The sequence below is a fragment of the Lytechinus pictus genome, chromosome 11 (assembly GCF_037042905.1).
Source record: "Lytechinus pictus isolate F3 Inbred chromosome 11, Lp3.0, whole genome shotgun sequence".
NCBI lineage: Eukaryota > Metazoa > Echinodermata > Echinoidea > Temnopleuroida > Toxopneustidae > Lytechinus > Lytechinus pictus.
The window spans coordinates 26243627-26255856 of NC_087255.1; the positions used below are offsets into that span (position 1 = coordinate 26243627).

Here is a 12230-nt window from a genome sequence, read left to right on the forward strand (position 1 = left end):
ACCATTTAGCCATCTTTGTAAATCCAAATATGTACAAGTTCTATGAGACATACCAAGAAATACTACCCTAAATCAACTGAAATACTCAGAAGTATGAGCTAACTTTATTTTAACGATTGAACAGACTTGTACTGCAAGTTCAATTTTACGAGGAAAACTTGAATAGCAGTCGATACGGCCTAGTCCCACACTTGCAAAAATAAGTTGGAACTTCAAAGTAAGATTAGGACGCGCTCATTGGACATCTTAATTTCTCACCTTTGCCAGTCTCATTTTTCTTTAACAGGTCATAAAAACTGGGTGATGATTGAGAAGGAGGGGCATGCCGGAGGAGGTCTATCTTTCACTCAAAACAGACCTAACTTATATTTTTCTTTCCCGTCGCTCGGCTTGCTCCAGTCCAAGACAGACGACGATCGAGCACGTAAACAAAAGGGGAAATGAAATATCCGACTGATATATTTATCAAAACTTACACTATATAATACAGTGACCCGAAATTTGTGTGGATTCCTTTTTAATTTCACACTTGTGTCTACATGTATATGATAGAAGGCTGGGAACAAAATGTAATAAAGTAAGAAAAACTAGCCATCATCGAAAGTTCCTGAACGGGGACAACTGAGAGATGTTTTATTTTTTCTTTGTGGTTGCTTTATAAAACCCAGGAATAAAACTCAATTAATGATAACCTCCATGATGGGATGAAACTGTCCCCGCACATCTAACATACAATAAGAGAGATAGCAAGAGGGGGATTATTCTGGAAGAGGGGGGGGGGGAGTAAACAGCCTAGGTCTACACATTGTATTTACATTGGATGAAAGTATGTATATCCAAATTATTTGACAAGGAACAAATAATTAAATTCATCAATTCAATCACACCACCCCCTCCTCAATGCCATTATTCAAAACATTATAATATTGTTAGAAAAAGTGGAGGAAAACATTTTGTATCACATTTGTCCATAATATTTCAAAAAGGTTCTTTTTTGTTGTTGTTGCTTTCTTGGCAATGTTAAAAATATTTCCAAAATATCCAAATTAGCAATTTCATAAAACATAGATCCATAGTGTTGAAGGTGTGGCAATTATATGGGTGGGGGGGGGGGAGGGCGAACAAGACTTGATGTTTTTCTTGGTAATATTTTATGTAACTATCAAGAATATTTTCCTTTATGGGCCAAGAGGGATGGTGCAATTGTATTTTTATAGTCGGAGGCCAACCTAAAGGTTAAATCATTTTATTTCTACTGTCAATTAAAATATCAGTCACACAAATCAGACATCTCTTTCTTAATAATTCTCCTTTCTTTCTTTTTCTTCCTCTTCTCTCTCCCTTTCTCCTTTTTAAACAATTTAATTCTGAATTATATATTTAAAATCATTTAATTTGCAATTGAGAATGGGGAACACTTATCACTTATTAAGAACAGTTTTCTTCTCTCAATTAAATTACGGTCACACAACTCGGATGTCTCTTTCTTAATACTTTCTTTTTTCTATCTTTTCTCTCGCAATTTATCCTCTTTTAAACAATTTATTTCTCATAGAATTATACATTTAAAACAATTTTATTTGCAAGCGAGAATAGGGAAAAACTTTTCACTTATTAAGAACAGTTTTCTTTTTTCAATTAAATTACAGTCACGCAACTCAGACGTCTCTTTCTTAATACTTTCTTTCTTTTTCTATCTCTTCTCTCGCAATTTATCCTCTTTTAAACAATTCATTTCTCATTGAATTATACATTTAAAATAATTTTATTCGCAATCACTTATTAAGAACAGTCAGAGTGACAGTCAAAAGAACTTGTTATGAACCATTATAATACTTTTAATTTAATTGAAAATAATTTTTATCAAGTCATATTTTAATTTCAATGCTAACAGTATCCCATACCCTTATATGCGTATTGAAAGATGTGATTGAATGTTGACAAGGTCCCTTTTCTTTTAAATCAACATAACAGTACCATTGGAAAACATTTTGCAGATGGCGTAAGATTGGAACTATGGCTAATGACACCAGTGTGAGATCCACAAACAATGCTGACAGATCATATAACAGACTTGCAATATGAACATGTATAAATAAACTTTAAAACTGTTCTTGCACAGGGATTCCCATCAAGATTTCAGAACCTAAATTTTTATGTTGCATTGCAAGGCATTTGTTCAAATTCTACCGCAGTATTGAATGAATAACATTATCTTCTATCTACTGAGATGAGAATAAAGTTCAAGTTTAACTTTCTCAATCCTGAAGAATGTAGTCTTTGTCACTTTTTGTTCAAAATTATGAGGCAATGACATCAACAACTTATGCCTAGGTCACATTCGCCGGTAGCATTATGGCGAGTCGAAATCAACCATTTTACTCATCCTTGTACCAGCTTCATGTAGGTGGTTCGTATAGTAATACATAAAACGACTGATTTCGACTCGCCGTAAGGCCACCAAATGTGACCAAGGTATAACTCATTTTCATATTACTTGCTAAAATATATGCTTTTGGAAATTTCCAAAGTTCAAGGTGATTTACTTCATTTTCTAAAAACAATATTCAACAGGTTTCCAGTTTTAAAAAAATGGAGAGGAAGTTGCATTGTTCAATGTTACTACTGATTTCCATTAACAAACTGCTGCAAACAATTGTGGATAATTACAAAAATCAACATGGATGATTTTAAATGTTTGCAGCATAGCTTGCTGCATTCTGAGCGTCTCCTGCTGAACTTGCTGCAGATCCATGCTCCTGGTACTTGGTGTGCTGGTCATAACAGGAAGAGCACCTTCTCTTCTCTTATGCTGGGTGTCATCTTGGTGTCCTAAAAATCAACTAGACCCCATCTACCCTGGATGTCAATGGTGCCCCGGGAACAGCTTGAGGTTCCGCCTCAACCTCCTTTTCCTCCTCTGGCTTCCCCATGTCCAGAAGCAGGCCGCCTTATGTGAAAGCTGCACATCAAGAAAATAATTTTTGACTTAACTTTAATTACATCTTCAAACCATTCCGCATTGATTTTTTTTTTATTGACTTACTCTGATTCAACATTTTTATTTCATTTTGGAAATCTTAAATCATTTACCAACTCTAAACGAAAATCCCTCAATCTGGCAATAGTAGTTGAAGCTACTTACTATTCCTTGCAGAAATTTTCATGAGGAAAGAAGAACTATCCCCGTTAAAATTCAGATTTAATTAATTCAAAATGAATGATAGGAATTCTATGGGTTAGGGATAATTATTCTAGCTTTTAAAAAATCTGAATTTTTCATTGTAAACCAGTTTACCTATTTCTATAGGGAGAACCATCTTGTACAAATTTCAATCGAAATTATGCTCCTTTCTCGAGAAAATGAATGAAAGAATATAGCAAAATTAATACAATGATCCTTAGGTATATATATTTTCAACTTTGTTATGCCTTTGTGTGATAAATCTTTTATGTAAAACTAACCAGTTGCTCAGATGCCCCAGTCTCTGTCTCCTGGCCATGGACCCAATGCTTGGCCTTGTCCCTCATGGCTGCCAGCACAATCTCCATATTTGGCTTCACTTTACCACCTAAAGATTTAACAAAGTGCAGTAATGCCACAATTATAAATGTTCTCCATGCAAACAGGGATCACAGCAGAAGGATCTTTAAAAAAAACTATGAAGGGTGATTTTGACTCGCCTCACCCCAGGCGCAGATCCAGGAATTTCCAAAAGGAGGGGCACTTTTGTCCAGAAAATGTTGACAACCCCCCAAAAAATGGTCATCACTTGCATATATACACAGTACTTTCAACAATTTTTTTGGGGGTGTACCCCCCCCCCCCCACAAACACAGGGGATCTAGGCCAAAGAAGAATCTGTCAATAACAAATTTTGAAGTCACTACACACAGAACTGTTCAGTTATGAAGTTTTCCACAAATGCAACAATTTAATTACTGTATGACTGAAATAGACAAAGAAGAATACTTGTTTTTTAAATTAGTATTTAGCCGTGACACCAATCCATTCTTAACCCGTCGAGGATCATGGGGGTACATTTGTAAGTTTCAAAATGTATGCATCCGCCATTGCGACATCAAAAGATAAAAATATTAAACACACAAATTTGCCAACGATCTCTGGTGAATTTTTACATTTGACCTAACCTGATCATTGTCACTCCCAAATATATATTTGCCAAGTTGAAGTTGAACCATCAAAGGGTTCTTTATTTATCACAGGAACGATGTATATTCAGGTGAACAAGGCATGCCACCTTTGACCTTGATACCCTCAAAATAATTAAAGTATAATAAATCCTACATGCATTCTTGGACAAAGTTTGACATCAAACAGTTCTTTACTTATCAGAATAATTTAAGAAAGACAGGATGGCCAGACAACCCCAAAACCTGTCCTCGGACCCACCTCCGATGGGTGGATGTAAAAAAATTCTAGATATTTTGGATTAGTTGCATGACAATTACAACAAAATAAAATTTAAGAGATAGTGATCTTTAATTCTTCTTGATGCATATAAATATATTCTTAACTCTTATAAATAAAAATACATACCAGTCTCTGTCTGATTCCTAGCATAATCATTCACTCTTTTGTTAGATCACTCCAAGACTGCCTCAGGTTGGAGGCAGTCAGACCTGGGCAGCCAATAGCATCTCCACACAGGCTCTCTGTCTGGTTTCTGCAAACCTTTATTTCAAATGCAAACACAGACAAATCATAAAATAGGTATATGCTATATATTAATTGAAAAGACACTCTGCACTCTATGTCAAGAATGTCTAAATTTATTTGACAAAAATCTCATTTCATGGCATATAATTAATATTATTTATCTACTTTGTAAGTTATCAAAATTTAAAATTGCAATCTATTAATGTAACTAGAGTTCAAATCAGGAATTTATAAGAAAGATGTGTTGTACTCTTTCAGTTTTATTCCATGAAAATCTAAATCAAAACTTGTAATCGTAAGAAAATAAGATTTCATCATTTCCAATGGACATATCAAAGAAAAAAAATCAAAATCAATAATAATTTTCAAAGAATTGCAAGCAGTCAGTCCGCAAGCCCCTGTGTTAATGAGCAAATGAGCAAGATTTATCCAAGTCCTCTCGTGGCTGAATTCATGTCCCTGCAAAATCTCGTGAATTGTGAGACTTTTTTTCTCAAAGAATTTAACCACTTTCTCCTTGAGTAATATTGATTATTTTTGTACCATGGGCAAGAGTAAATGTTACCCTTTTATATTGGTCATTTCTTTTGAATGAAATATTTTGATAAATAAGTGATTTTTTTACCTGAAAAGATGCATCAAACAGAATTTTCTTCCTCTGTTTTCACTTGCAAATTGTGCAACATTTTGTGTTTTAGGCACCAACATTATTTATATCATCAGAAAGCTCAAACTCTATACTTTCTTACAATGTCACTCTTGATATGTGGCATCTTTTAGATGGGTCAGCAGCCAGTTATTTCCATCAAGATGCAAGACGAGATTTCTGAAATTTCTGAGTAACATAAAATCCAGAGTTCTGATTGGCTGAATACTGTTTTCAAAACAAACAGGCGCGGGTAATTTGAAGAGATTACCACATGGTGAGTGTGACCTTGCAGAGGCCCAATGTGGGGAACATTGGAATTTGCGTGGGTGTGTGGTCTATGACCAATCCGAGCGCAGTATTCTTGTTTTTGAGCTGCAAAATGTACTTGGTCTATGAAAAGCTGGCTGCTGACCCATCTAAAATACATCTTCTTATAAAAATTATATCATATTAAAGCTTAGATCTTCAGCTTTATCATGATTTAAAAATCATTTGTGCCCAAACAGAAATTAAGTGTGAAAACAACAACTTTTGTTGCATGAAAAAAAATATTTTGCTTCATGTTTTAGATCAAAAGTTTTTCCTATATTACATCATTTTTTTAAAAATCCAAACACATGACCTAAAAGAATGATTCTTCTTCTTTATAAAGATACCATAAACATGAAATTTGGTCAATATTTAGAGCAGCAATGGCCGAATAAAAAGAGGTGTTTTGGTTCGCACCAAGCTCATTAACTATGCAAAAACCCTCTAGTCATGAATATCACTTGGATAAAAGAAGCTACTTTTTCAGGGCTTGCGGACTGACTGCAAGAGGTAATAAAATGAACTTAACCATTATTGATTCAGGTCTACACAATCACTAGCATAGCCAGGTGAGATTAGGTACATTTTCTTTTTTTGGGGGGGGGAGGGGGGGGGGTTGTATAAATTTAATAATCAACATGAGGATTCTTACTCATTTCAAATATGCCTGAAACAATTTTTTTTTTCTTTCTATTCAAGAAGACGAAACCTTTTTTTTTAAATTGTATTTTATAACTACTTATGTTCGACATTATCAGGCAGTAATGACTTCTTCTTCTTCATAAATATTATTTTCACTTTGAAAAACTTTGCATCGAGATTACCAACATAAAATATAAGCCTGTCTATAAATACTTAAAATGGTAGCAATTAGAATTTTGGCTAATTTGAAATTAAGCTGTATATCTTACCCTTTTACATGGTGATTGCTAACCAACAGCCTTGTGTAGTTTCTTCTCAAAAAGTCACACATGCACTTGAGTTGCTCCAGTATATATACCTCAACTATTTAAGCTGTTAGATATTGAATGAGAAAATAAATAATCCTATTAGAGAGTCACAAATTAAGACTAGATAAAGTCGCACAAATATTTGCATTGAGATTACTTTCAGTATAAATTATCAAATGAATATATACTAATATGTTTGTGGTGAAATAAACCATTACTAGGATAGGACATTTTGATGGTTGATTCCAATTGTTGGACTTATTACAGTGATTCAAACTTAACAGAAAAAAATTAGCTCAGTACAAACTGGAAAAAAATATTTGGATTGATCATTGAAATTCCCTTTCAGATGATAAATAACCTAAAGGGATTTGTTCATTTCTTCAACATAATTTAGATATGCAAATTTATATGAACTTGGAATATCCAAATTCCAAAACTGCAATTTTTTAATCATTTTTTTATTTTCTATCTTAAACAAATAATCAATGATGTTATATGCAATTGAGACCAAAATCAAAATTCTAGCCCCTTAAAAAACATAGTAATGCATGTTAAATACTAACAATACAACAATCCCATAGTCTCCATTCAGCCCCAAAATAACATTATATATATGATTTGTTTCTCTGCAAGAATTTTTTTATTAAGGATTTTCAAGATTTTTACTTTAGTGGTCATCAGATCATTAATTTCAATTAATTGAAATAAATTGCAGAGTGTTGGATTATTATAACAAGCTTTAAATTTTTTTTTTTTTTTTTTTTTTTTTTTTTGGTATTTAAAAAAAATGTAAAATTTTTGGATTGCTCAGTTTTTATTAAAAAGATTTGCCCCCTACGCCATTGTCAGTGTCAGGCCCCCTCAAAATTTTTGGCACATTACGCTAAGTACTGTTCACTTCATGATCATGATGTCGCAATTTCATGTGGGGTCACCTATAGCAGATCCAGGGAAAGGGGGTCAATTGGTACGACTGCCTCCCCCCTCCTATTTTATTTCAAATTTTTAAGGGAGAAATTAAAGCCACCATTCAGAGTTGTCAAAATTTTTGGATCGCAGCACTGCACTGTAGGCCCTAGTGCCAATTCGCGCCCTGTAGTACTGTACTAAGTAAAGACACAGGCTCTAGATCTGCACCTGGTACAAGAGAGTCTATGCGCCAACCATTAATCTAGCTCTAGCTCTACAGCTACGCACCTTTTTTAAGGGCCTACGTAATAATAATAGAACATGTACCGGTACCTCACTCAGCCTCAGGGGCTTCACGGTGGAGACCTCAAACTGACTGACTGAAGTCTCAACTTCTTCAGAAAAAGTTGACTTAGATCAAGAATGTTGATTCTATGCCTAAAGTTAGATCTGAAAATTCGATCTAACTGTTGTTGTAGGTCTAGAATCTAACCAACTTCAATTCAACTTGTCTGACTTGGTAACGACCGACAGTGACGGTGGTCCAAAGTTTGCAACTTTGGCTTTGCATTCAATTCAATTCTAACATGAAAAATTGATTTGAACAACATGAAATTTTTATTTACTGATACTAATCATAATGTAGAATGTGTGATCATAGCAAGAGAAATACGATAAATCGATAAATAAGCTTTCCAAACGTGTCGATGCAGTTGGTGGTTTCAGCTGTTGGCGCACCAAGTGCGACCAGCGCGGTCACATCACCATGCCGAAGCTCCGGCGGCAATAGACATGGCCGAGACGCAGACCCCGCAGACGCTTGCGACACAAAAATGGAACGATTCAAACGTGTAAAAAAATCGTGAATCTCACTTTCACGGTGCGAGCACGGATTCAAAACAATACACAGATATTTTTGCAACTAATTAATCGACCTATAATGATAAAAATAGCAAATATCAACACATTTCATTTAAAAAATATCAAGCTTACCGTTCTATGGAGTCTCCATGATTTTTTCAGCAGCCGCAGATACCGATCGCGATATCGGCTGATATCGGCTTTCATCCTCGTTCAAGTTTATTCAGTCTTAAAAAACTCTGGCAACTTAAAAAACTCTGGCAAAAGTTTGCCAGAGTTTTTTTGCCATGAAATTTTGACCGAATTTGAAACTATGGCAAAAAACTAAGGTTTTTGCCATAGAAAAACTATGGCAAAAATAAGTCTGGCAAAAGTTTTATGCAACGGGGCCAAGATGTATTTTCCAGTAGGGTGGCCAAAATATCTTCAATTACCAAACGAAGACGATGATCCAGTACAGTGTATTATTGCTAACCGGGAAAGGACACTATTTGCTGTTGTAACCTTGCAGGCGGTGCATCTTTGGCAGTGCAAGGTATGTATTTAATCCCAGCTCGGCAGGGCCAGTGAACAGTGTGAGTGTTGGCTGTTGCGAGTCGCATTGTCCCGGCCCAGTCGGGTAACTCGTTAGACTGACGTAGCCAGCGATGACGAGTCTGCGGGGTGCGGGGGCGAGCCTCGTCATTATGTGCCAACAACAACATAACTAAGTAACACAAAAAAGTCAGTACAGGTATTTTCTCAAAATTCATCAAAATTCCACCACGAATTTATTACAAACCAAGGCATGAAATATAATAGGCCTATGTAAACTAAAAACTCTGCAGAGAAGTGAGAACCGAGTCTGAGACTCACGGTGAGAGTGAGAGTGAGACTTCAAATTATACCAGCTTCCGATTGATCGCACCAGAGCTTCGTCGACTTTGGATTGAGTTCAGATTACGGGCTAACTTTTAAAAGTTATTTAGAGTTACATGCCCAAGATACGACATGTTGAGCTTTTCTGCAATATTTTTTGTTCTCCAATTTCTTTTCACAAAATAATATTTGCACCATGGCATCGACATGTCATTGTTCGTCAAATATTTTTTGCAATGATGTTCATTTTCAAATTCTAGACTGAGGCTGAGCAATACAATACTCAATAGGGTCTAGCCTAGTCAACAATAGACCTAATTAATAAAATCTTGAAATTTATCGCCATGTTTCATGGCCGAGAATCGACAACCTCTGCCCTTCGTTCGACATAGCGCATCGCGCGTTCAAAAGTCAATGCATGTGAGAGCCGCTGATCTGAATTGCATCGCACCGCATGCGATGTGCAACCCAGAAGTTGCAGCGGTCATTGGCTCCCGCATTGCGATCGGGACCCCTGTCGAATGAATTGAAAGCAACCTCAGTGATGAGTGAAACCGTATTGTGCCACCGTTCTGTAGCACAGCGAGTAGTACGATGAGTTGGGTAGGGTAATTCCCCAAATAGTTAGATAAGAGTCCATTTATAATGGAGGGGGATTTGGAGGTTTGAGGGAAATTATTAGTCCATTTGCAAAATTTTCCAAAAATACTCATTATATATATTAAAGATTGAATCATCAAACAATATTTTTTGTATACTTTAATATTGTAGTCATGAAAAACAAAATTTTGAGGCTATTTTCTTGAATTGATTATTAGAAATTCCCCTCGGATAATGGAACTGTCTGGCCGATTTTCATCAACATGTATCAAACAAATATGAATTGTCACTGCACTGAAGTAATAATTCTGGGTGATATTCAACATTTATTGATAGTTTCACATGATTTATACTAGAGAGATGTCCTACTGCTTTTGGAATTCATTAAAAGAAAAGTCTGCACTGTAGCATTCAGTTTAGCAGGGATGGGAAGATTTCTTCCCCGGTTTTGGTGGCCTAGATAACCGCTAAATAGTGCTGTCACTGCTGTGGATGATTGAGTGTGCGTGCAGTGTGATTGAGGCTGAGCTGTGCACATCGTGAAGTGATCCACGGTGGGACTTATGTGGAATGATTTCAACTCCTTATTTATAGATCTATTTGAATTTTACTTTAGGTTGATGTATTAATGATTTTTTGTTACTTCCATTTGTATGACACTTGCTGTTTGGCATTAGCATTGTTACTTGGCGAGAGAAGTCTGGATTGATGTGAACTTTTTTTTATTTCTCTAGAATTCGGTAGTTTTGTCAGGAAACTCAACATAAAACAATAATTTTTTTAGAAGTGGAAAGGAAGCCCCAGAAAAATGGAGCCCTAAAAATTTTCACCAGCATTGATTTTGGTGCCCCTGAAAGATTTTTTCTCGACAGATCTACACTCTGATAAGGAAGTGCTGGAGTAGGTTGCACTACAACGGCCTGCTCGTCATTTTTGTCTCGCCTGCATAGCAGAGCGAGACTATAGGCGCCGCTTTTCCGACGGCGGCGGCGTCAACATCAAATCTTAACCTAAGGTTAAGTTTTTGAAATGACATCATAACTTAGAAAGTATATGGACCTAGTTCATGAAACTTGGACATAAGATTAATCAAGTATTACTGAGCATCCTGCCTGAGTTTCAGGTCACATGACCAAGGTCAAAGGTCATTTAGGGTCAATGAACTTTGACCATGTTGGGAGAATTATTTTCAAAATCTTAACCGAAGGTTAAGTTTTTGAAATGACATCATAACTTAGAAAGTATATGGACCTAGTTCATGAAACTTGGGCATACGGTTAATCAAGTATTAGTGAACATCCTGCTCGAGTTTCAGGTGACGTGACCAAGGTCAAGGTCATTTAGGGTCAATGAACTTTGGTCAAGTTGGGGGTATTTGTTGAATTACTATCATAACTTTGAAAATTTATGGATCTAGTTCATGAAACTTGGGCATAAGGTTAATCAAGTATTAGTGAACATCCTGCTTGAGTTTCAGGTCACGTGACCAAGGTCAAGGTCATTTAGGGTCAATGAACTTTGGTCAAGTTGGGGGTATTTGTTGAATTACTATCATAACTTTGAAAATTTATGGATCTAGTTCATGAAACTTGGACATAAGGTTAATCAAGTATTAGCGAACATCATGTGCGAGTTTCAGGTCACATGACCATGGTCAATGGTCATTTAAGGTCAATGAACTTTGGCCGTGTTGGGGGTATTTGTTAAATTACCATCCTAACTCTGAAAGTTTACGGATCTAGTTCATAAAACTTGGACATAAGAGTAATCAAGTATCACTGAACATCCTGTACGAGTTTCAGGTCACGTGACCATGGTCAAAGGTCATTAAAGGTCAATGAACTTTGGCTGTGTTGGGGGTATTTGTTGAATTACCATCCTAACTCTGAAAGTTTATGGATCTAGTTCATAAAACTTGGGATATAAGAGTAATCAAGTATCACTGAACATCCCCTGTGAGTTTCAGGTCACAAAACCAAGGTCAAAGGTCAGTTAAGGTCAATAAACTTAGGCCATGTTGGGGTAATTGTTGAATTGCCATCATAACTTTGAAAGTTTATGGATAGAGTGAATGAAATGTGGACATGGGTGTAGTTGACAAGTCTTAAGTCACCGTTCAAATGTCATTTATGGTCAATGAACGTGGTATTATGTCATTATATGAATGGTGTTTTTGTGAATGATTATTTTATAGTACTTAGTTTTCAAAGTTAGCACTGCTGCTATATTAAATCGGGTAATGCAGGCAAGACTGCCAGAGGCGTTCCACTTGTTTGGAAAATTTGCCCTGGTGCCCTTTTGACCAGAATAAAAGTGGTCTTCATGCCCTTTAGAATGGCCTTGATGCCGCTTGAAATTTTGGGGCATCCAAGGCCACTTTGCCCCAAGCTGAAAGCACCCTTTTAAAAAT

The 12230-nt window shown here is 36.0% G+C and overlaps 1 protein-coding gene across 2 annotated transcripts in view; it reads left to right on the top strand.

The window, feature by feature from the left end:
* The window catches only part of LOC129272047 (guanine nucleotide exchange factor subunit RIC1-like), a 63682-nt gene that overhangs the window by 855 nt on the left and 50597 nt on the right, over positions 1–12230 (top strand). Inside the window, exon 2 of one of the 2 annotated variants that reach the window (XM_064106228.1) lies at positions 8757–8897. In XM_064106228.1, coding sequence (XP_063962298.1) covers positions 8757–8897 — 141 coding nt within the window. Of the gene's footprint in view, positions 1–8752; positions 8898–12230 lie in introns of both variants that reach the window. The other variant, XM_064106229.1, reaches the window with a different exon arrangement.